The following is a 27,622-nucleotide window of genomic DNA, read 5'->3' as shown; positions in this document are numbered from 1 at the left end:
AAAAATGAAAAGTAAGAATATTGTGTCAGAAGGAGGCTGCTACAAAGAAGAAGGCGGTGACGGCGAGCAATTTTGGCGAGGGGCTTCGGTTCTGAGTACAGAAACTACAGGAAGACAAATCGCGCAAAGACTCGGCACTGAACGAAAACATAAAAACACTGTTAGCAAATATCAGATCTCTTATAGAATACCACTTTAGCTCCTCTAGAAGTATACCTCTTCAGTCCTCCAATAAAAGACCTATTCAGCTCCCCTATAGAAGACCTCTTAAGATCTGCAATAGAATGACTTTTCAGATCTTCTGTAGAATAGCTTTCCACTTTTTGAGTAGATTGCTCAGTTATTCTATATTTTGACCTTCATTTCCTTTTTGAAGACATTCTTCTCCCCAATTTCCCTCTTTTGTCCCCATACCACGAAAGGAAATGACAAACATATTTATTTCAATATCATCAAATAACAAAAAAATATCTCCTGGAATAGCTGTCACTTTTTTGTCTGATTAAACACTTATTTTCTCTGCAGCACTTCATATATAACTCTACCTCTCCTTCTCTCTCCCGCTCCCTTGATCTTCATATTCTATTACTAATTATTTATTGTTGTATAATTCATTTTGTTATTTGTCGTTATATTATTCATTTGAACTAAATTAAATGTTGTGTTGTTGTTTTTCAGAAACAAAGGTCCAACATTGTCTAGTCATTGCCATTGAGAGGAGGGGCCCCCGTTATCTAAGTGGGTCTTATCGTAGGTGTTGTTGGGTTCTAGCGTATTTAATATGACGTAAACTCGTGACTGGTTTTTGTGCAATGAAACACTTTCTGCGGATTTCATAATTTCACACGTTTTTATTTTTTGTTCTATTCTACTTCTTCTAATCGTGATGGGTCTAAAAATAGAGTGGAAAGTTTATGAAGATGAATGGATGGTAGAGGTTGAAGGGGCCTGCAAGAATCTGAGATAATTTAAGAACTTAAATTTCCTCTCAGAACTCTTCCTCATTAACGAACAAATTTTCAAAGACCTTCAATTGGCGAATTCCACCTCCCATTCTCTAAAACTTCCATAAATTTCCATTCATAGAAAAAAATCCGAAAACCCCCAGATATTTTATTAGCATTCTGTCAACATAATAAAAATCCATAAAACCCAGCCGCATCATTCGAAAAAAAAATTCAAAACAAAATTCCAAAGAATAGAAAAAAACACACGCCGAGCATAACGTGAATAGCAAACGTGAAAAATCATTTACAACATAATAGTTGTCACGAGTTTTAGTTTCCTATTAAAAGGTAGCATAAGGGGCGGAGGAGGGCGGTGGAGTATGTAGAGGCTAGCGATAATGAGAGCTTCAGAATCAAATTTAATTTTTAGTACTATTCCATCATATCATCCCGACATCCCGCACGGCAACAGTGACTAACTAAACAAAGTGATCAACCAAGAACGATAACAACAATAACATCCTCCTCCTCCCCTTCCATAACATTGTGAAATCATTTCACTTTTCGCCCAAGTGAGAAAACCATACATATGTGTGTGTGTGCATGTTTGGCTCGTCTGTAGTGATCTCGTGTTAATGAATTGCCATTTGATTTAATTAACGCTCTTCTTTCTCCGCCGATCGATCACGTTTGAAGGGGGTGTGCAGAGCAGTGATGGCCTGGTAGAGAGACCTTATGAGGTTAGACTAATAAACAGAAAATGTTAATAGCCTTTTTTATGGAAATATACATGATGATGTCGCGCTATGATTTATGCCAAGTCATGGTTTCAGAGGTGGGTCGGTTTACACTATCCTACCACGAAGGGAGAGTTGCAGAAGACTTTGCAGAATTTTTATAAAGAAACCTATTTAACCATCATTGAATAGTATATAGGGTGAGCTAAAGTGGTATTTTTTGCCAGCTTATACCTGGCTTCAAGAGGTCTTCTATTGGCGGACTATACAGTACGTCTTCTATTCAAGAACCGAATATGTCGTCTTATAAAAGAGCTAAATGGTCTTAGAAGAGGTCTTCCATAGACGAGCTAAAGAAGTCTTGTGTAGCAGAGCTGAAGCAGTCTTGTGTAGCGGAGCTGAAGAGGTCTTTTATAGAATAGCTAAAGGGGTATCTACAGGCGGACTGAAATGGTCTTGTATAGGTGTGCTGAAGGGGTATTCTTTCAGCGGGCTGAAGAGGTCTTCTATAGGCGGGTCGTATTGGTTACTATTGGCGGGCATAAAAAGTCATCTATAACCGAGCTGAAGAGGTCTTCCATAGGAGACCAGACCAGTATGCCTATTCTGTAACCTTTTAACAACATTTGACATTGTTTATTTTACAACAATTTCATTTGTTTGTTTTGTAGTTTTTACAATAACAAAGGAAAATTAAACAATATCGAATGTTGTTAAAAGTTACAGAATAGGCCTACAGGAGAGCTGAAGAGGGTTTATAGACGGGCTGAAGATGTATTCTATAAAAGAGTTGAATAAGTCTTTTATTGGCGCATTGAATAGATATTTTTGTATAGAAGAGCAATGGGATGTCTAAAAAGGTCTTATATATAGAAGAGCTGAACATGTTCTTATGGATATGTTGGAAAATTCTTCATGGAGGTCTTGTTAAACCTCTTTTGAAAGAGTCATACAGAAGTCTTTCATTTTATCCTTGAGAAGAGCTGAACGAGTTTCCTATAAAAATAACTCAAAGATCTTCCTGTAGAAAAACTCAGGATGTGTATTCTTAAAAAATATTCGAAAGGTCTTCCTTTTTCTTAAAAAATAATTCTAACAGATTTCTGCTTTGTATATAAGCCTTAATGATATCCCACTGAGTATCCATATTATGGTTATTACCTTTAATTGACCGTGTCCAATACTTCTCAAATATGGGTCAATATTCCCCGTTCCCAAATATGAAAGACCCTAAGGACATCGCAATAACCTCTAGCAGATCTATAAACTCTATCTAAAGTATTACCACAAACACCCACATAAAATACAGTCAACGTTTTCAATTTAAGTTTGGTTTATTTTATTAAATTATTATTTTTATTAAATTCCCTTGTGGTCCTTAACGGGTTAAACTATACAAAAAAAAAACAAAAAGCTTTTTTTCTAACAAAAGCTTTAACATTTGTAATTGATCGCTTTATGAACTGATACAATGTATAATGATTAGATATCACCTTACTGTATGAAGTAACGTGCACATTGACAAAAATTCAAAGCATGCTTTTAGGCGCTTTGGGTTAAAAGCAGTTGAACAATGAGTAGGAGTTGGAATTATTGGAAAAATGTGATATAAAATGGAAAATAATAAGAAAAATGTGTAAAATAGAAGAATATAAGAAGAATTTTAAGTAAATTTCTTTTGTTTACAGAGAAAAATATTAAAGGGAGTGAAAACAATTCAAAATACAATTATGAAACTAATTGATATATTAACATCTGTGGAATATAAAGTAAAAGAATTAATAGATGACACTGCAGATTAAGGCAGTGTTTACATCATGAACGTTGTAATAAAACGGCTCATTTCAAGTGTTAATTCCAAAGTGGTTACGTGAACTAAAGATACATTTACAACGAACCTGTTGGATATACATGCAAAGGAAATTAGAACTCAAAAACGATAAAATGATGCCCTAAAGGACATAGTTTCATAAAACGCTGACTAAGGTTGTGTTTACATCAAATATGTTTTAATAAAACGAATGTGCCGGAGTTTACACAAAACAACTATTATAATTGCTTAATTTAAAAAAAAAATTATTATATTTTCGGAGCCAAAAAATGTTTCAAAAATTAAGGGGAAATTTAAAATGATATTTTTATAATAAAAAAATCAACAACACTTTCATATTTCAAATTAAAAAACCTAATACGTTTTAATGGAGGTGTCATTGAATTTTTTCTTATAAAAATATAATTTGAAATTTACCATATTTTTGGAAATGATTTTATAATAATTTCTATTTCAAAATTTATTCATTTCCTTCCTGGTTGATTTACAGTGAGAAATATTTATATCTATTTTTGAAAATCTATTTTGTTATAAAAATAGCAACAAAAAATAAATAAAATGTAATAATATTTCATTATTTTTTTGCTGACATTGATTTGATCTTTTGGCACCACCCATAACACAGCGGAAAAAATAAGAAATAAAATTACATAAATTTAGTTTTTGCGACGGCATGTAATGTTTTTTTGCTGGTACCATTGCAACGGATGGATTTATTAAAGTGAAGTGTCATTTAAATTGTCAGGCGGTTTCTTTTTTGACGAGGGAAGAGAGGAAATATGTTGTAACCAGACATGTACAAAATAAATATATAAATAAATAAGTAATGCAATTTACACAAAAAATACATGACATTCATTTTAAGCAGGTTTTTAAGAGAATAAATATTTTTTTAATAAACAAAACCGGCCAGTATTTAATGGTTATAAATAAAATAAATTAATAAATCTTCGAAAATTACGATAATTTATAAATTGTGTTTTGACATAATTTATATTTCCTTAATTTCGTTCTAATTTTACAAAACGAATTTAATTCAAATCTTCAGGATCAGGTAGTAGTATTCAGCTAGAATATAAGTCATTTCGAGGAATATTTTTTTGGAAGAATATTTTTTTTATTAATACACTTTTTTTCTAAAAAAAGACTCTGAATGACTTGAATCGTAAACGACTATGCCCCAAATATCAGATGCCCCAAATATGCGACTTTTTCCTAATTTGACAGTGCTAAATAGTTATCTGTCGGTAGTTATTCGTCTCTGAACATCTATTGGTGGATAAATTCATTCAAATGCCTGAATTTTCTTCCAATCGTAACTTGAACTTGACTGCAATTTTTCTGCTCCAGGCTTCTACTGCAGATACAGATTTTCCTGATTTTTTTTTTAAATTTCCTTATACTGTACAGGCGTAGCATGTTTTATGCCAGTTTAATACCTAAATCCTATTCCTTTTTAAGCTAGAACACCCCTTCTCTGCCTTAGCTTCGGCATCCTTCAATTGTACATTTTTTATAGATTATACAAATTTGTATTTATTCTTCATCAGATGTCCCAAAATTCGGACATGTTTAATAGTTATCTGTCGGTACTCATTCTTCTCAGAACTCTTCAGAACTCAAAATTCTTCAATACAACCAATTTCCAATGCCATTTTTGACTTGTTTTAAGCCAGAGCATCTCTCTGCAGCCTCTGCCACTTCTGCATCCTTCAATTATACTTTTTTATTATAGATTATAAAAATTAGTATTTTTTCATTCCTCATCAGATGTCTCAAATATGGGAATACCCCTCCTTTGAACGTGTTTAATAGTTGTCAGTCGGTTTTCATTCGTCTCACAACTTCCCGGTTTTATTATAGGTTTTGCCATTCCTCATCAGATATTTCAAATATGCAACTTTTACTCCTTTGACCGTGTTTAATAAATAGTTATCTGCCGGTATTCATTCGTCTCAGAACATCAAATGCCACATTTTTCTTTTTGTCTAAAATCATAAAAACTTTCCCCTTAATTTAATTTATAATCCCATATCTTCCTCCACACTATAAAAATAAAATGTCATGTCGATAACACAACACAGCTATATATAATTGTCAAAATGTTACATTAGTTTGCACAATTGCTGACATATATTTTACTTTCATTAGAAACCCTCCTCTGCGCAATCACTTCTCAGTAGCTCTCATTTTTCTTTCGCAGAAAAATTGCAATGAGAAAAAAATGTATAAACAATTATTTGTAATCAATTAGTTCTGTGTGAAAATGACAAATCATATGAAAGAGAATTTACAGAAAGAAGCAAGGAGGAGGATGGTCGGAAGATATAAAAATAAATAAAATACAGTCGAAGACGCTTAATTGAAAAATTATATTTATCGAGAAAGTAATAAAAATGGAAAATATCAAAAGAGAACGCTATTTGCACGAAAAAATGATTTTAGCGATTCAATATTTGTCCGATTTCCGATCATCTGTCAAATTTTATTTAGTAATTTGTTTTTCATGGTTGGCAATATTGCACGTCGAGTATTCAAGCACAAACTATGCCATTTGACAGTTAATGGGGCAATCAGCTGTGCTAAATGGAGTACTCTTTCTACCTTTCTTTAAAAAGTTCTACCTATTCTAAATGCGTCTTATAGCAGGAATCTATAGTCATCAACACATTTTCCATCGCCTATTTAGCCCCCTCACAAAAACTAAATTCACGCTTGAGTTGACAATTACAGAACGAAAAATATTTGAAATAGCGCGCAATGGAATTGATGAATTTCCGCTTAATTAAATTTATTTCTATTAACTATCCCGTGAATAAAACACAACAAAATAAAATATTCGCAATTAATTGGTTCACAAGTGAATGTGTAATGTAACGTGATTGTTGGGGTGTGGATGAATGAATCAGATGATTCAGTATTTTATTCGCTTTGTTTAAACTCAACAAAAAAACTTTGCAAATATGAGAGGTTTATTTTGTGATAGAAGTGTCTAAACCTAACCTAATTGCTGTCATGATGGGGAGGAGTAATCTTGACACGTTTTTAGGGAGATGAGAGGGAGTAATTCAGGCCACTAAAGACCAAACAGATGACCGATAAATATGACTTTCAAGTCATCTATAGAGACGACTTTCCAGTCATGTATAGGGATGACTTTCCGGTCATCTATAGAGATGACTTTCCGGTCATCTATAAAGATGACTTTCCGGTCGTCTATAAAGATGACTTTCCGGTCATCTATAAAGATGACTTTCCGGTCATCTATAAAGATGACTTTCCGGTCATCTATAAAGATGACTTTCCAATCATCTATACAGATGACTTTTCAGTCATCTATAGAGATGACTTTCCGGTCATCTATAATGAAGACTTTCCGGTCATCTATAAAGATGACTTTCCAGTCATCTATAGAGATGACTTTCCAGTCATCTATAAAGATGACTTTCCAGTCATTTATAAATATGACTTTCCGGTCATCTATAGAGATGACTTTCCAGACATCTATAGAGATGACTTTCCAGACATCTGTAGAGATGACTTTCCGGTCATCTACAGAGATGACTTTTCAGTCATCTATAGAGATGACTTTTCAGCCGTCTTTAGATGTGAGTTTTCAAGCATCTGTATTTTACCCCTGTAAAATATACAGACAGCCGCAGCTCGTCTGTGTAAGAAATTAGACACGGTACTCCTGGCCGTTCCTTGATGAGTGATTGTAAGGCACTGATTTTATTGCAAATTATTTATCCTTAGGTACTACTTAAACTACTCTTGCTTAGCCTAATCTCAAACACAAAATACTTATCAGTAAACTATTTGTTTTAATAATAGAATTTGCGTCATATGCGTCATAAAATTTCAACACCCAACAATCTTATAAGGATTGCATGGGGGATTTTAGACTCTTATCTTAAAATCCTCCAACGACCAAATCTTCTGTAATACAAAATTCTGTTCAAAATATTTTAAACAACCTCATTCTGTCAAAAATATTTCTTTGGTTTGGGCCCCACTGGAAATTATGTGATTTCGGATTCGTTTTTCTAGATTATCCCATATATTCTGACTAAGATTCAAATAGGGGCATTAAGGAAGGGTTATCAGCATGTGTGGTGAATTGAATGCGATCCACAATGTGTTTAGGATCATTGTCATGTTGGAAGTAATAATTATCATGAATGTTGAGTTTTTCAGCACTTTGCCTAAAAAATTTCTGCAGAAACTTCCTTATCTTATGATTCTTTTAATCCTGTAGCGATTTTAGGAGCGCTGGTAAATGGACCATTTTTTGTTCTTCTCTGTTATTGAACTTCGGGAACGTCCTGTCCTTAGGTTTATTATGAAAAACTTGTCTGTTTTTTTGGGTCGATTTTTTGTGTATGCAACATTTGTTGAGGCATCCTAATCTACCAGTAAATCATGCATTTATGTTTGAAGTATTATTCACCTGAGTTTTTGTTTTTTGCAAAATATCTCAAGTACACAATTGTTTTGGACCACTTCTTCAATTTGATGCGGAAGATATAAACTAGTTTTTGTTATGTTTCTCCAGTCATATCTCGAAAACACGTAAATCTTTTATCAGAAAAAGAGTCAAATGAGAACATACGAAACAAATGGATGCCACACGTTTCTCATGACAATCTGTTTTTCAGTTTTCTTTGTCAAGTGTCAGATAAAAACTCTGTGTTTTTGTCGTCAATGTCGTTCAAGTTAAAACAAGCTGTGTTTACATATACTCGTAAATATACACGTAATTATTTTGAAAAAAAATGTTCTTTGTATACAATATAATATTGCAAACAGTTATTAGAGAATTAAATAATATTGATTTTTTATTTATTTATAAAGAAACTCGAAGAGTTCTCAAGAGGCGACAATAATAAACAAAAATCAAGTATGAGTGGAAAAACCGCAATTGTTAGGTAAAACTTTTCACAATCTAAGTCATAAACAATTGTTAGAAAAATGTGTCATGGAGAAAAAAAATCTTTATTAAATTAAAATTTACAAAAATATTGGAAAATGTGTCATGATTTAATTACAATGGGTAACTAACGATCTATAGGACCCTCATTAAAGGCATTCAATTGCAATAATGTGATGTATCAAAACATATCCTTATCCTCTGCCCTAAAAAGGCATAAAAACTAAAAAAAAATCGATTTTAAAGTCCCCCCCGGAATGTTGTCGAGTGTACTCCGAAGGTTATTTGGCCGCTATATCCAAATCCATATTTGTTTATGAAATCCACCGAGGATACTGAATTTTCGATGCTCGGATGTACATTTGGCAGTGAAATAATACATGGTCAACATTTTCCTCCAAATTACAGGTTTCACATACTGCTGATGGAGCCGCATTCATTCTCTACAGTGTAGCTTTACAGAAAGCATGATTTGTCAGGATTCTATTGATTTGTTTGATTTCGCTTGGGTTGGCTGTGGATTTATGGAACCATGGCCGCTTTACAGTGTCAGTAAAGATCGCAAAGTAGTGAGAGGAACTGGACATGCCACGATCTTTATATTCTAAAAACCACGCAGACCAGAGAGCATGTGAAATCTGGGCAACTGTATCGGAAATAGTCAGCTTCATTTCTAATTGTATTCCAAGTTCTTCGGCTCTTTTTGCCGCTTGGTCTGTTATTTCATTTAAAGCTATACCCGCATGACCCGGTATATAGTGCAGTTCAACCTCATCATTCAGCTCATTAGACAACAGTATTAAATTATCAATCAAAAAAATTACCTTTTACATTATTTTTTATTGCTAGAAGTCTGCTGAGACTATATTATAGTATTGCAATTTTCGAAATATTGTTATTAATGGCATATTCTAACGCTTTTGTTATAGCTATCAACTCAGCCGACATGGAGCATATGTTGTTCTTACAATAGAAAGAGAAAACTGTCCCATGTACAAACGCCGACCCCGCAAAATTTGGGGACACTGAGCCATCAGTAAAGAAAATCTCAAAATGTTGGTTTTTAAGTCTTGCCGTTTTTTCCTCGAATAATTGTTTAATTACTGTGACTGAGGCATTAGATTTGGTTGAGGTAATTCCTCTGAAAAAATTATCAACGATTTAAATATTGCCCTTGGTTGGACCTAACGGTCATGTGTGATCAATTGCTCCAATAACACTTCTAAATCTGATAAAAGTCTAACAAAAAACCTTTGTTTTTGTCCCGACCATCTGTCAAATTTTTCCTTATAATATTTCAAATGGTTGGTAACACTGCACATTTTTTTACGTTTCCAAAAAGGATGTCAATTATTAGTGAGTATCAATTATTATTGAATTGATTGACAGCAAACTTGAGTGACAGCTGATATCCAGCTGGGTTTTCGTGGATGACATTATTATAAAAGATATTGGGCTATATATATCATGATGCAATAATAAGGAGTCAAATTTTATCTAGTAATATTTCGCCTGGTTGGCAGCTTTGCACTTCAAATTGAAGCAGAAAGTATGCACTTTGACAGTTAATCGGACAGTCAGCTGAGCTAAGTGGAGTACCTATTTATTAGAATCCGATTTAATAACACACAGATAATTTTTACATTATTCTTTCTTATTTCTGGTTAAACTTGCAAATAGTTTTCCAGCTAGTCTTGCAAATTTCCAATTCATTGGCAACACCAAACAGCTGTCTTCGTTTGCATATCAAAATAAAAACACATCAAATGCACAGAGAGAGTGTGAGAGCACGCAAACGAGATGTTGTAAGTGAGAGTGTGAAATGCAAATGCATGCCATGTATAGCCACTAGTGTAGTTTGTGAGATCTCTATTTAAGTAAGCACGTGCCAAAAACCTGACTTGGCAGACAACAAATTGCAATCTTGGTGTGTGCACAGCAAGCAACCAAACAATTATGTTGAACTTGTAACTGAATTCATTTGCAGTGCGCTTTGACACATCGTGTGACAGCATCGAGACATCGTGAATGGCAAGCAAAAGTGTGCAAACTAGTATTTGAAACATGTTTTATCGATGCCGGTGACGGCGGCGCCACAAATTAGTTCAAAGACATCAGGTAGAGTTTGACACATTAATCCATTTGTCATATGGCTTTTTTAATTGTCACAGCGTGTTTGTGGAGGAAAGATGTTTGTTATGCGGTAATGGAAAATTTTGGAAATTAATTGTAAGTAATTTTTGGGAGAGGTTAAGAAATTATAAGTATAATTTAATAAATTTATGTGATATTTAAATTTTATAGCAGGTATAAAATAAAGCTTTCCAAATGGAGCGAGAAATGTGTGCAAAAAATGGAAACTGAAAATATATGTCTAGTAAAAACGGGCCCATTTCCCTAAGATTGGATATCAGTTGGCAAAAGTTTAAACCTAAGGAAAGACATTTTCATAGAAGGAATATCTGTTGGGCAATAGTCTTTTATTTGTGATGAATCCAGTGAAGAACTGGCGAGAAAATGGAAACTGAAAATATATGTCTACTAAACAACTGACCTATTTCTTGAGATGCAATATTAGTTGCGACAATCTATATTGAAACTTAATGGAAGATATTCAAAAGCGAGAAAATCAACTGTAACATTTGTGATTTCTTCCATAGAAGGAATATCAATTGACCAAGTCCAAATTTTGTGATCAATTGGTAATAGTCTATTAGTTGTTATAAATCCAGTAAAGAATTGGTGAACAAATGAAAATTGAAAATATATGTCTAGTAAACAGCTGGCCCATTTTTGAAGAAACTTAAGATTTTTAAACGGGAACCATGAGTAGAAAATTTATTTATAAAAATAATAATCCAAAGATACTAGAAGGATATGTCGAGGCTGACTGGAGAAGTGCTATAAAGGACAGGAAATGGATCCGTGGATACATTGGATGTACTGTGTCATGGTCAAGCATCTCAAAGCAGACCGTATGAATCATCTTCGAGAGAGGCAGAATATATAGAACATAGTTCTGCTATTTATGGAAGCTGTATGGCTTAGATTAATTTTGCAAGATTTGTGTATAATGTCAGATGAACCTGCTACAATCTATGAAGACAATGTCGGATGTATTTTTATGGCTTCAAAAACAGAAATGAAACGTGCCTAACATATCCACATTAAACATCATTTTGTTCGAGATTTTGGTAGAGAAGGGTATTATTAATATATATCTACACGGATATCTACACACAAAGTCATTGGATCGAACTAACTTTGAGAATCTCTTTAGCTCTATCGGTTTGCAAGATTGAGAAGGGATATATGTCTAATTGAGATTGGAGCAATTTTTTCAGAGAAAAGAAGATGACTGAAATTCATTATTTGTAAAGAAGCCTGCAAGAAGCTGTGAAACCGAATAGCTACAAAAATCGGTTGGAAATTGTAGAAAAAACTAGGGACACATCTCGATTGAAGTTTGGATGCGTGTAAGGAAGCAATATTAAAGGTCCATTGTTTTTAAGGAATTCGAAGTCTTAAGTCGAATTTTAAGAAGAAATATCACATGACAAAATTTTGTCCCTCAAAATTTTAGGATGTGAAGTTGTGAAATCATTTTGATAAATCTGGGATTTATCAAAACACGACTATATTTTAAAAAATAATTTTTTTGATTGACAAATGACATTTGCTACCAGATAATGATTAGTCATTAGAATTCCAGGATCTCTGGAATGTGTTTTTGTTATTTTTAGATGACTTTCCTATGAAATTGTCATCGTCTGCTAATTGTCTATTAAAAAAATAAATAAATAAAAAGAAATGTGCTAATCACGACGAAAACATTTCACAAATCGTGTCTGCAATGCAATAATGACGTTACGAGACAGAATATTCTAAAAAATAAATAATATTTGCAATAGAGAAATAAAAATAAACACAATGAAATATTGTGTTCAAATTTTGGGAGATAAGATGAAGGAGTTGTCAGAATTTGCTCAAGAATTATTTGCTGAAATTGGTTGTTTGGAAAGACAACAAAAAATGCGGTTATTAGAAAATTAAATGAAAGGGATGAGAAGTGTACTGAGAATTCTAGAAGTCCAGTAAAATAGATGGAATTTATTTCACGAGTCTGAGAATAGATTTTTCGTTAATTTTTCGCTTCTAAGCCCGATTAAGGAGCAAGTCACAAAGTAGTCTACCAAAGGTTAAAAGTTAAGGGAAACAGGAAATGTATGTCTAGTAGAATTGAATAGTTGCGGAACGAACTATTTCTTTTTTATTGATTGACTGTCTGCAAAAGTGTTAAATAATAGATTCAGAGTACTATTGCAATCTTTTGGATCAATTAAACGTATAAATTCTAGACCACACATCTTATTCTCCTGATTTAGCTCCCAGTGACTTTTACTTGTCCCCAAATCTAAAAAAATACTTGCTGGCAAGCGTTTTACCTCAAATGAAGATATAATTACAGTTGTAAACCACTATTTTGAAGGCCTTGAGGAAAACTATTATAACTAAGGGATAGAATTGCTAGAAAAGCATTGGACTACGTGTATTGAAGTTTTAGGAGATTATATTTAAAAATAAAAATATTTTTGAAGAAGTTTCCGAACCGTTCTCGTATTAAGTTTGAATACATTGGCCGCCCTATTCCTTTGCGTGACTACCCAATCATTAATCATGTTCAAACTTCTGCATTAAACGATTTTAAATAAAACCCGTATTAATACATCAACAGCAAACTTCTGTGATTAATGACAGTTCTTAAAAAAGATTAACAATTTGCCTAGTGAAATTTGAATAATATAAATCCAACCACTTTATTTTTGCCGAAGGCTAAAATTTTAATATTTAAAATTCGTAAACAACCGAATAAACCGGATTAAATTAAACCAATGGCCATTGGCCTACAAATAGATTCCCAAAATGTTATAAACAAATTGCGTATTTATTTATTATGAATACAAAATTTGTTTACGCTTCCTCTAAAATAAAATACGAATTTGCAAAAAAGTAAATCAAACTTTCCAACGTCTTTGGTCTACATTTTGCCAAAAAAAAAAATTATGGATTTTGAATTATTAGCTTATGAAAAAACGTCGTGTTGAACTTGATTTTGTGTTGTTAGTTTTGTTGGTAACTTTTCGAAATTCTGCATTTCACCCAAAAAAATTAATATGCCAGCATTTTTTAGGTTTGTTATTGGCCATATTCAAATATGTTTTGAATGGTATGGCGTTTATAAGTTCTTCTGCTAATATGTATTTATATTAACAGAAATTCCATTGAAATGTGATATTCGAAGTTCGCTTCGCAAGAAAATCTCTTGCTTCGTATGAAAAATCACAAAATTAAAATGTCAACAAACAAAAAACCATTTAATTCTCATTTAAAATTTAAACAAACTTTATAAGATATAAGGAGAAGAAATATTACCAAAGGAATTTTTTGAAATCCAAAAATAATATTCAAGGGAATTTATTTTTTTTCCAAATTTTTATTTTAACATGAATTATAATATTTATTTAAATATTTAGCATAATTAGCTGATATCCACAATTCACAACATAAGTCAGCCATGACAATTTTGCTTTAAAATAAATATTTATTTTATTTAATATTTAAGTTATTTTTAATGGCAAGTGCCTTTGTTTATTATCTTCGGAAAAAATGTGTTAAATAATTGTAAGGTATGAACTAATGCCGTTTAAAGTGTAAAACATACGAAAAAATATGTTTTTGAATTGCGTTGTATTTATGTGCTTAAAAAATAATTTAACATATTTATTTAGAGTATTTGTAGATTTTTCCTAAGTCAAATTTCGAGAATAAAGACAAAGCTTTTTATCTTTCAGAAGTGAATTCATTTCATGGAAGTGTATTTCAAAATTTATGGCTAATGTAAAGAATGTTATACAAGGAAAAAATTTCTGAAAATTTCCAAAAAATAAAATATTCAATGGAAATTTTTTTAAAAAATGTTTAACAATTCGCCCAGAGGGTCCGAAATTTAAGGTTACTTATGTTGTGAGCAAAGGGGCTATCAAATGATTAGTCAAAGATATTGAAAATTGTCAGATCAGTTCACCAAAATTCCATATATGATGGAGTGATCGAGGCTTGTAACATGAGATTATGGAAGATGGATGGCCCAGGACTGCCTTACCCGTAATATATATAGTTTAGCATAAGTAGTATTATTATGTAGAATAATTACATCAAGTATATTTATTTAACCCTAAAGTGTCACTATGATGAAACACGCAGCGTGTAAGGCAAGACAGTAGCAACACGTAATGCGAGGGAGAATTATCGAGAGAAAAGGAGAGAGGAGAAAAGCATTTTCCTAAAAAAGAGGAAAGAACCAGAAAAACGTGATCGGGAACAAATCGAAATGTACAGGAGTCTGAACGAAGTCTGGAAATGTTACCAACGAGTAAAACACCAAACCGAATGCACATCCTCCTGTAGATATGAAAATGGAAACCTGGTGACAGATATAGATAGCGTGTTGAGGATCTGTAAGAAGCATTTTGCAAAATTTCTGGTATTAACTAGTGGCGGTGAAGAAGATACTCCAGAATCAATAAGGGATGACGGTATATATTGTATACCACCTAGCCAAGATGAGGTCAGAATAACAATTAATCGGCTTAATAATAAAGCAGCAGGTGCCATTGAGAAACTTCTGGCATCAAATAGTGGCGGTGAAGAAGATACTCCAGAATCAATAATGGATGACGGTATAAATTGTATACAACCTAGCCAAGATGAGTTCAGAATAGCAATTAATCGGCTGAGTTCAGAATAGCAATTAATCGGCTATTAAAGGCCAGTGGTCAAATGCTGGTTAGGAGCATGTACCAACTGCTTAGTACAATTTGGCTAGAGGAATGCATGCCTAATGATTGGAAACTCAGCATACTGTGTCCCGTACACAAAAAAGGAGACAAGACGATATTTGCCAACTATAGAGGAATAAATCTCCTTCCCATCGCATATAAAGTGCTATCCAGCGTACTGTGTGAACGAGTGAAGCCAATGGCCAATGCTCAATTGGATCGTATCAATGCGGCTTCAGGTCTGGCATATCCAACTTTGAACAGATTTTCACTCGACCCTAAATCCCGGAAAAGCCCTACGAAAAATACAACGACATATTCCACCTAGTCGTCGCATTCGACAGCCCTATCCGTTCAGAGATGTTTAAAGTCATGTCTGCGTTTGACATTCCTGCAAAATTAATACGGCTATGCAGGATAGCTTTAAATGGCACAAGGTCAGCTGTTAATGTCGGAAAGGACCTCTCGAAGCCCTTTAATACCGAACGAGAATTCAGACAAGGTGACAGTTTGTCATGTGATTTCTTTAAAATCCTGCTGCAAAAGGTCATATGAGAGGCAAAGGTGAACAGAAATGGCACTGTGTACACCAAACAACACATGTTACTTGCCTACACCGATGACATCGATATAATGTGTAGAACATTGCGAGCGGTAACAGCCAGATTTGAACGAATTGAGAAGGATTCTGCCAAAGTGAGTCTTGCAGTAAATCGCGAGAAGACCAAGCTGATGGTATCAACGTGCAAGACCTCCAGTAGACTCGGACCAACTGTGGAACTTGAGAACTACAGCTTCGAGGTAGTCAAAGATTTTATATACCTTGGTACCACCATAAATAAAACGAATGACATCCGTTTTGAAATTCGGAGAAGGATTGTGAAGGCCAACAGATGCTACTATGGTCTATGTAAGCAGTTTAGAAACATGGCCACCTCCCGCCAGACCAAACTCATACTTTACAAGACGCTGATACTACCCGTGCTGTTATATGGATCTGAATCATGGATACTTGAGTAAGCAGATGAGGCAGCTCTTAAGGGTGTTTGAGAGAAAATTTCTCAGAAAGATCTAAGGGCTATGTCGACGTGAATATCGGCGTCGAATAAACCACGAGCTTTATAATTGCGGACATCGACATAGCCAGCCGTACAGAGCTGCAGCGACTACTGTGGCTAGGCCATGTTGTGCGAATGAATGAGAATGCCCCAGCTCAAAAGGCATATAAAAGTGAGCCTACTGATGGTTCACGCAGAAGGGGAAGGCAACATATGGGAACGTGGTCTTTTAAATTGGAGTCCGACGCGCTTGTAAATCTTTTTTAAGCTCGGCTTATGGACTTTCCGCTCTGTAACAAGCCAGGTAAGAATAATTGTGGGTTTATAAGTTATTTTATAACTATGTTTAATGAATTGATGGAAAATATAATCTTGAACGAGTATCCTCAATTGAAAAGTGTCATCTATTGTGTAAAGTTTGAGAGCAATTGAAGAAAAATCGCTATAAAATTGTGCTAAAATTGTATGTGGATTGGACAATATCTATAAAAAGATTATGAAGGTATCACAGATTTTATCGGAAAGCTGATATTTAAAAGAGTCTTTGACTTCAGAAGAGAGCAGGGAAGGAAGTAGTCTAGATCCAACAAATATTTAATCCAAGAAACATCTCTTGGCAGAAGGCTATTACTGAGACCAGAGAATCAATATGAAGTTTTTTTCTACAACTATGCGAGATAATATACGAATTTTTTTATCATATTTTATTTTGATGAAAAAATTAACAATTTGCCTAGTGATTTTTATAAAAAAAAAACATTTCTAAAGAACCAAATGCCTACCAATTATTTAAAGGGAGGATACTGGAGAAAGTTTTTCTAAAATTTTGAGAGTTAAAAAATGCAGGATTTTCCTTTTATTTGTATTTTTATATTTATTTTATTTATTTGTATGTATTTTATTAGTAGAATAATGTGTTTATATTTATTTAATGTGTTATTTTTTATTTGATATATTCCCAAAAGCTGTTATATTTTGTATTCCGTAATCGATTTTTTTTGTGGAAATTTTATATAGGAAATTGAATTGAAATAGAAACGAAAACAATCACAGATTTTAGAATGCAGCCAAAAACACATTTTATTGTTAACAACATCACTTCAATATTAAATTGGATTCAATAAGGAATTGAGTCACCACACAACAAACTACAGATCAGCATTTTGGATCTGTGTGGCTTTTAATTCAATTAGGCTTGGCTGCAATCAAAAACCGGGCATGTCGTATTTTGACAAATTAATGAAAGCTTAAAAAAAGAACACACAAAAAATTGCGATATCTCTAACACGTTTAAATTAAACCATGTTATTGTTCGTTAATTTTGTCGTGTTATTTTATTTTGGTATTAATGTCGTCAATTCTAAGAATTTTTTGACAGACACATATTTTTTATTGTTATACCTTTCTTCCCACTAATTTTGTATGCACAAACGATGAATATATACATATATTTATTTATATCGATTGAGTGAGAGAAAAAAAGTGTTATAGCAAATGTTTGCCTAATTCAGCATGTTGCGGATTGAATAATAATTTGTTATTATATTTTTATAAAGGGGAATAACTGGTGTATTCCGAAATTTTATAAACAAACATCGGATTTGTGATTTATTGTCATAATACAACAACTATTGCAATTAAAAATGCACGTACAAAAAATGTGATGACGGTTTGACAATACCACGAACATCCCATCTGGTTACATGCATATATAAAATGAAAAAAAAACACGAACATCTGATTGTTGTAAGCGTGAAATACATTTTTAATTTCTTTCCTTCGTTACATTTTTTCGGTTTGAAAGGTCATTTACTCGAAAAAGATTTTGAATGTGATAACAGCTGATTATAAAGAAAAATGGATATTTTATAGAGGAAGTTTAATAAGTTATGTGAAAAATATGCAATTATTTTATCAAAGACAGAATAATGAATCATTTTAGCTTTGTAGAAGGTCTATTCAGCTATGGAAATTGCAATTCAGCTAAGCTAATATTTTTGATTATGCAAAATTTGAATCAAAAGTAATTCCATATATATTATTAGGATCTTTTGTGTTGATTTCGCTTTGTAAAAATTCCTATTCAGCAATCCTAAAATTGGTATTTGTAAGATATTAAAATAAAAAAAACAGAGTCATATGAGTTATTAAGGTCTCCATATGTAATTAAGTTTTGAAAATTTGCTATTCAGCTGCGAAAAACACAATTCAGCTAAGATAAAATTTTTGTTTATGAACATATTCAATAAAAAATGACTCCTTATCATTTGTTAAGACTTCTATTGCTAATTCAGCTTTGTAAAAATCCTATTCAGCTACGATAACCCCTATTCAGCTTAGTTAGAATTTTTGTTTTTGCAAAATTTGAATTAAAAATAATTCCATATATGTACTTTAGGTGCTGATTTCGATTTGTAAAAATCCTATTCAGCTACTGAAAACACAATTCAGCTAACCTAAAATTTGTATTTGAAAGAAATTTTAAGTAAAAACAAAGTCATTTGAATTATTAAGGCCTCCATATGTAATAAAGTTTTAAAAATTTGCTATTCAGCTGCGAAAAACACAATTCAGCTAAGCTAAATTTTTTGTTTACGAAAAATTTGAACAAAATATAAGACTATATGAATTATTAGGAACTTTAGAGCTATTTCAGCTTTGCAAAAATCCTATTCAGATACTATTCAGCAAACCTAAAATTGGTATTTGTAAGAAAATTAAATTAAAAACAACGTAATGTGAAATATTAAGTCCTCCATATGTAATTTAGTTTTGAAAATTTGCTATTCAGCTGTGAAAACCGCAATTCAGCTACGTTAAATTTTTGGTTTATGAAGATATTTAAATAAAAATTATTTCACATGAATTATTAGGACCTCTAGCGTTAATTCAGCTTTATAAAATTATTATTCACCTAAGCTATATTTTTTTGTTAATGCACTTTTTTTATTAAAAATATTTTAATATAAACTAATATAACCTTTAATGCTAATTCAGCTTAGTAAAATTTCTATTCAGCTGCGAATACTTTAATTCAGCTAAGCTAAAATTTGTGTTTATGGAGATTATCAATTAAAAACCGCTTCATATGATTTATTATTACGCCTATTGCCAATTCAGCTAAGTAAAAATCTTTTACATATACAAAAACTCAAATTCAGCTGTGGTAAAATTGTTGTTTTTGATTTTTTTTATAAAAAACAATGCATTATAAATAATTAGAGCTTCTAAATGTAATTCAGATTTGTAAAATTTCTATTCAGCTACGAAAATCTCTATTCAGCTAGCTTTAAATCTTTATTTATAAAAATTTTAAATCAAAAATAAAGCCATAAGGCCTATTAATTTGATTTGTATTAAATACATTTTATATTCAGCCATGAAAAGTCCTATTCAGCTAAGTTAAAATTTTTGTTTATACAGATTTTCAATTCAAAACAAAGCCATATAAATTATTAAGGCCTATTAATTTGATTTGTATTAACAAAAATTATATTCAGCTACGAAAATCTGTATTCAGCTAGCTTAAAATCTTTATTTATGAAAATTATTAAACTATTGTCGATTCTATTACTAAATGGTATGTGTAAAAGTTTTATTCAGCTGCGAAAAATGTAATTCAGCTAAGCAAAAATCTTTTGCTTACAATTTTTTGTGAAAAAATTGGTCTATATACATTTTAGAAGCGTTTAAATGTAATTCAGCTGGGTGAAAATGCTATTCAGCTACAAAAAATCCAATTCAGCAAACATTAAAAAATGTTTTTTTTTGTAAATTTTGAATAAAAAATAAAACATATATAATTTATTGAATTATTAGAACTTTTTGCCTTGCTGAATAATATATCTCATTGCTGAATATTAATAATTGGAAAATGTTTCCCGAAATTAATTACCCACATCATTAAAAATTAAAAAACTTGAAACTTGAAAAAAAAATCAGAAAATTTTCAATTTAAAATTCAGCCTAGTTTTTTGCGTGTGTGTGCATGAGACGAGCTCATTCATGCCGGCATATAAGTAACCTTCTTTTGTAATTATGTTTTAAATAAAAAAATTAAATTAAATGGAAAATTAAATTAACGGAAGTTATTTATTATGCTAAAAACATACAAAACGCTACCAAATTTAGCACAATAGAACAAAAAATTTGTCGCTAGTTAGTCACAGTGTGGATGTGACAAATATAAATCACATAGAAAAATGTGAGTTCTGGATAACCAAAAACACAAAATATTGAATGTCATTAAAACATTGAACTTCAATTGGTTTATTAATAATATTTTCCGTCAACAATAATTCTGACAGATATGCGAGTAGTGTATTGACAATAAAAGCAAGTTCAATTAACTAGGTGGCAATGCTGTGCCGCTTGGATGTCTATTAACCTTGTTTACGTTATGCTTTTGGGGAAAACATGTGCTGAATTTCAAATTAGCTTGCGAGATACTTCAATGAATATTGAAATAGTTTTTTGTTTACGGTAGTAGAGAGTTAGAGGGGATTTTTTTGAGGTTTGGGAATCAATTGAAAAAGATCAATAAAATGTGTTAATTTTTTTATTTTAGGAAATCGAATTTATGTCCATTCAGAATTCAGATGGTTAGGAAAATGTAAATTTTTAGTATCATTACGCTAATAGGCCCAATTCAGCAATAAATTTGAAAATAATAGCTTCAAAATTAAAGTGAAAGTGTAATTCAGTGAAATATTAAGGCCATTAATGTTGTTGTAATAAATTAGAAAATACATTTAAAGACATAAATTGTAAAAAATATTGTTAAATATAAAATTCAGCTAAAGGAAATGTAATTCAGCAAAGTTTTTATTCAAGGAAAAATGAAATTTCGCATATTTTCTTGAAATATTAATATTGCAAAGTCAATTCAGCTAATAAATTTTAAAATTTAGCCACCAAAAATGTAATTCAGCAAAGTTTTTATTGAAGGAAAATTTAAATTTCACACATTTTTTTAATATATTTGTATTTTAATGTCAATTCAGCTTATAAATTTCTGAATTCAGCCACTAAAAATGTAATTCAGCAAAGTTTTTCTTTGAAAAAATTTAACATTTTGTTTCTGAAACAAATTTAACAGATACAATTCTCCAAAAAAATGTTATAAACAATATATTTAAACTGCATAGAATTGAATTCAGCAAAGTTGTAAGATATTCAGCAAAGCATTTTAAAAATAAAAAATTAATTTCATGAATTCTGTTTCTACAGTAAGTGAACGAAAGTAAAAAAAATGAAATTCAGCTGCGAAAATCTCAATTCAGCTAAATTGTTTAGTATTCAGCATAGGAATTTCGGCCCAAAAATAGTACTTATGTTATAGAACTTTGCTCGAAATTAATTAAAATTGATATTAAGTTGCTAAAAACTCTATTCAGCTACTCGAAAATTCAATTCAGCTAAATTAGAAGGTATACAGCAGAGGATTTTTTATTTGAAAAACTATTTTCCATTATGAAACATTCTCGCTGGCAATTAAAATTCATTTTAAGCTACTAAAAATAGAATTATGTTAGGAAAAATGTTAATCAGATGCGAAAAACTCAATTCAGCTAAATTTTTTAGTGTTCAACATCGGATTTTCTGCCCAAAAATAGTATTTATGTTATTAAACTGTGCAAGAAATCAATAAAAATTGATATTTAACTACAAAAAAAACTCAATTCAGCTACTCAGAAATTCAATTCAGCTAAATTTTAAGGTATTCAGCAAAGGTGTTTTGGGTAAAAAAATTGTATTCCTTGTATTTTCATTGACAAAATGCCCTAACAAGTAATTGAAATTGATATTCAGCCACTAAAAAATAACTTCAGCTACTTTTTATGGTATTCAGCAAAGAATTATAAGTGCAAAAAATGTCATTTCATATAATTTTGTTTACAAAAAAATGTTCATATGCAATAAAACTTGCTATTCAGATAATAAAAATGTAATTCAGCTAAATTTTCTAGTATTCAGCAATGAAGTTTTATGTGAAAAAATTGTATTTCATGTTTTTTTAGTCACAATAGGTACTGTTAAGTAGTCAACATTGATATTCAAAGTGCAATTCAGCTACATTTTATAGTACTCAGCAAAGTATTATTTTTGTGAAAAAGTGTATTTTCGTTTAGAAAACATGTTGCAAAGCAATTATAATTAATATTTAGCTTCTAAAAATTCAATTCAGCTAATTTTTTACAATTCAGCAAAGTTTTTTTGTGCAAAAATTTAATTTTCCTTACAAAACGTAATTGTATTTCATGTTTTTTTTTTAAGTTACAATAGGCGCTGTTAATTAGTCAACAATGATATTCAGCTTTTAAAAGTGCAATTCAGCTACATTTTATAGTATTCAGCAAAGTATTATTTTTGTGAAAAAGTGAATTTTCTTGTATTTTCGTTTAGAAAACATTTTGCCAAGCAATTAAAATTAATATTTAGCTTCTAGAAATTTAATTCAGCTAATTTTTTTACAATTCAGCAAAGTTTTTTTTGTGCAAAAAATTATTTTTTTTTACAAAACGTGTTTTTATATAATTAAAATTTAAATTCAGCTAAGCGAAATTAAATTCAGCTAAATATTTATTTTTTTATACGAAACAATAATTTATATTAAATTTTTAATTTATATATCAACACATTTAAGGTCAATTTAGCAACACAAAAATGTATGGCATTTTTGCGTTCAAATATTTTAGCACATGCACGAAGTTAATTAGCATAAAGATATGGCAAACAAAATAATAAAAAAAAAAAAACATGAAAAAAAAATTGTATGCAAACATTTTTGTTGCATTAAAGCAACAACAGTCGAACAAATTGTAGTCTAAAATGAAAGCTCTTCCCTCACCTGAGCTAATTGTTCTGTTTATTATTATAATCATGTGTATGTGTGAGTGTGTGTGTTTGTAATTGGACAAAAGCATCATTAATGTCTGAATTAAATAAAATAAATAACAACAATTATACTTGAAAAAATAAAAACACACACACAAACAGAGTGCATATAATTAAGCCATACTTTTGTAAATTGCTCCCTGTTGTTGTTGTTGAGATATTCAGCTAGCTTAAAAGTAATCTTCTTAAATGCTTGTACATTCGTAAGTTTGTGGGGGGTTCCCTTTTCTTTGTTGCTGTAAATGTTTGACATTGTCCGGCATCTCAAACTTAAAAAGCCACAATTGTAAGCAATTCCGCATTCTTTTAGTAATGTAAGAATGAATTTATCAGAGAGCTAATAAAATTTAAGTGTAATTTAGCGGAAAAAATGACCAATAAAAGATGCCGTAAAAGGTATTGCTTAAATACATAGTAACAAGCAGAAAAAAACAACAACAACAATAACAAATAAATTACAACAAGCTTGGGTAACCCACAATATTGCCGTATGTGATAATTGACTTGAGGTTGATGATATTATTCTTTTGTATTATCATCTGGAAGAAAAAAAAACGTAAACTGAATACCATTGTAGTATTCAGGAAATACAATACAATATTTCCAAGATGTTGCAATCGTAATAATAAATAATGCCATAAAACGAAAAATTGTGCTGAATATAATCAATTTGGATGGAAGAAATATGACAGGTTTTTTTGGAAAATTACACAATTCAGTTAAGATAATACTATTGAATTACAAAAAAAAAAAAAAAAAATAAAATAAAGCACTAACAACTTAAAAATAAACAATTCAGCTAATTTTTATACAATTCAGCAATGCAAATTTTTGTAATAAAAGCAAAATTTAAAATTAACCGTTTAAATTATGACACATAAAAGCTTTCTAATAACAAAAAATTGTTAAAATTCTTTATTCAGCTAATTTTTGTTCAATTCAGCTAAGAAGAACTCTGAGAAAGAATTGTTATTCAGCGAAATATTAAATTAGGCGTGATAATACTAATGCAAATAATACTATTACAAATAAAAATACAAAATAAAGCACTTAAAACTTAAAAATATGTAATTCAGCTAATTTTTACACAATTCAGCAAAGCAAAATTTTAAAATTAATGCAAAATATGATATTTAGCATTCAAATTATAACACATTAATCCATTCTAATATAAAAAAATTATTAAAATTCTTTATTCAGCTAAATGTTGTTCAATTCAGCTAAGAAAAACTCTGTAAAATAGTGGTTATTAAACGAAATATAAAATTCAGCGTGCATAATATAACATATTATTGCTTTCTAATATCCAAAGAAGCTTTACATTTTCTATTCAGCTAATTTTTAGGCAATTCAGCAAAGTATTTCATTTCAAAGTAAAATTTTATTTCAAATAATGTAAAATTAAAAGTTATATTCAGCAAGATTTAAACCAATTCAGCAAAGTAAAAGTAAAGTAAGATTGCGAAGTTTACAATTCAGCATATCAAATAAGTGTTTTTATTGTATTCTAATATCCATAAAAACATTAAAATTGGTATTCAGCTACATTTAAAACAATTCAGCAAAGTAAAATGTTTTCAAAATTGGAAATGTTTCAATTCAGCATGCCAGTTTTAACTTGTCATTGCTTTCTTGTAAACAAAAAAGTCTTAAAATTCATATTCAGTCACTTTTCACACAATTCAGCTAAGTTTTGTTTTATAAAAACGCCAAATATAAATTTTAAAGATCATAATAAGACACATTAATGCCATATAACAATCAATGAAACGGATTGCTTAATTCAACTACGGATTGCTTAATTCAGCAAGCAAAATTGTGAATAAAATAAAAGGTTTTAATTTATTTGGCCAATTATAATTTTTTACCCATTTTTTATAGTTCATTAAGCTTTAATTTTTCCATTCAGCTATATTTTAACCAATTCAGCAAAGCAAAATTGTTGAAATATTGCGAAATTTTAAATTCAGCTAACCAATTATAAGTTGTCAATAACAACTTCTAACAACCAAAAACTGTTTAAAATATTTATTCAGCTACTTTTTACCTAATTCAGCTAGGAAAACCTTTTGCAAAAAATAGCCTTAAAATTCTCATATATTTTCACACAATTCCACATTGCAATTATTTTTAATTTTTGCACTCTAAAATAATTCAGCAAAGAAAATTTGTTGATATTATGAGAAATTTTTAATTCAGCAAAGGAATTGTGAATTGCCAATGATTTTATCAAAAAAATGCTTTAAAATTCTTATTCAGCTCATTTTACTCAATTCAGCAAGGGAAATATGTTGAAAAGATGCAAAATGTGAAATTCAGCTAAACAATTATAACTTGCTAAAGCTTCCTAGCATCAACAATTACCTTAAAATTTTTATTCAGCTACATTTTACACAATTCAGCTGAGAAAAATTGTTGAAATAATTCAAAATTTTTAATTTAGCTAACCAATTATAACTTACTAAGGCCTCTTAGTATCATAAATGCAATATAATTCTTATACAGCTACATTTTACCTAATTCAGCAATGAAAATTTGTTGAAAAAATTAAAAAATTGTAAATTCACGTGAACAATTATAGCCTGTCGTTCCATCTGAACTTTAAAATTTGAATACAGCTACATTTTACCCAATTCAGCAGACAATAGTTTTCGAAAAATCCAAAATTTTAAATTCACATGAGGATTTATAATTTGTCGGTGCTTCTTAATATCAAAAAAGCTTTTAAAATTTGAATTCAGCTAAATTTTAGAGAACATTTTTCGACAAAATCAAAAAATTTTAATTCACATGAAAAATTATAACTCGTCAATGCTTCTTAACAACAAAAAAGGCTTTACAAATTGTATTCAGCTACATTTTACACAATTCAGCAAAATAAAAGTTATTTATAAATGGACATTTTTTAGTTTTTCTGGCAATTTAAAATTTTTTTATTGTTTCTAATATCAAAAAAGGTTTACAATTTGAATTCAGCTGCATGATACCCAATTCAGCAAAGAAAAAATTTCCCAAAAATGCAAAATTTTTAATTCACATGAACAATTATACTTCGCCAGTGTTTATTAACAACAAAAAAGGCTTTAAAAATTCTATTCAGCTACATTTTTTTTTTCATTCAGCTGTTTCCCCACAAAATTTTTAACACAAACAATTCAGCAACAAAAAAGGCTTTAAAAATTCTATTCAGCTACATTTTTTAAAAAGTTAAAATTTTTTGTTTTTATGACAATTTAAAAATTATTTATGGTTTCTAATATTAAAAAATGCCGATAAATTCCCTATTCAGCTAATTTTTATTATATTCAGCAAGCAACATTTTTTAAAATGTACAATAAAAATATTTTGTCTATTTTATTTCAATTTTTTATTTCCATATTCAGCTATTAAAAATGTTATTCAGCTAACTTCTAAGCAAACAATCCCTACAAATTATTGCCAAATTACTGCTAATATTCTGTCAAATAATACGTGTTAACATTGACAGCTATAATTTGTTGATGATTTTTTAAACTATAGTTCAAAAAAATATTTCAGCTTGCTTGCGTGATTACTTTGAAAAAATAACGTGGCGTTTTTAAGTGAAATTTCTCAAAACGTATAATTGTGACATTTTTATATGTCAATGTACGGAGCGCGGGCGGGCATGTAAGTGAAATTTTCTAAAAATAAAAAAATACCTTAAGTTTATGTGTATGTCAGTTCAAGTACACGGAAGTTGACATTAGACATGCTGATTGCATGATCTGGGGCTTTGTTTTGAATTGGGGCAAACGCAAATTAAATTTATTAATTTTTAAAAATTGTATTCTGAAAATATTTTATGACCCAAGTAGGACTTCGAGTCTAAAAAATTACTGAATTTTATTTTTGTTTTTGCATAGCTATGTTTTCTTCTCATTTAAATTTATTACCCTCTGGCTCAAGCCAGTATTTTCTTTTTAAATCTAGATAACGAAAAAAAATGTTCGCAAAACTTACCGGCTGGCTTCTCCACTTCCTTCTCCTCGGCAGCCATAATTTGTTCCTTGGAAGTCATTTTTGTGGTGAGTGTGGTTTTTTAATTTAATATAAATTAAAAAAATATTACAAAATGTTAATAATACTGTTTGAATTTTTTTCACGATTTCAAAAAAATATTTTTGACCGGTGGATTAAGAAATCTCAGAGCTCACGTTTCTTTGAGGTTTCTTGTGGTTGGTTGGGATTTTTAAAAAAATAATTATTGTTATAACATTTTTGTGTCAATTGTGTGAGGATTTTTATTTTTTTAAATATTTCACTTTGCCACACAAAAATTTTTGCTGCGTTTTCACTTTATACTCTTTCCCGATTATTGTCGAAGAGATGGTTTCTTGTTTTTTGACAATAACCTAATTTGAG

At 30.5% G+C, this 27,622-nt stretch overlaps 1 protein-coding gene across 1 annotated transcript in view; it reads right to left on the bottom strand.

Annotated features, from left to right (window-relative positions):
- The window catches only part of LOC133333663 (putative inorganic phosphate cotransporter), a 50,867-nt gene extending 23,529 nt beyond the window's left edge, over nucleotides 1-27,338 (bottom strand). Inside the window, exon 1 of the mRNA XM_061541952.1 lies at nucleotides 27,221-27,338. Within this exon, the coding sequence (XP_061397936.1) occupies nucleotides 27,221-27,278 (58 nt within the window). The 5' untranslated portion in view covers nucleotides 27,279-27,338. The remainder of the gene's footprint in view (nucleotides 1-27,220) is intronic.
- Nucleotides 27,339-27,622: the final 284 nt, after the last annotated feature.

This window comes from Musca vetustissima, unplaced genomic scaffold, assembly GCF_032173495.1.
Source record: "Musca vetustissima isolate MV318-11 ecotype Yass unplaced genomic scaffold, APGP_CSIRO_Mvet_v1 utg8392, whole genome shotgun sequence".
Lineage (NCBI taxonomy): Eukaryota > Metazoa > Arthropoda > Insecta > Diptera > Muscidae > Musca > Musca vetustissima.
Note: the sequence above shows the minus strand (reverse complement) of the source record. Positions and strands in the feature narration are given on the sequence as shown.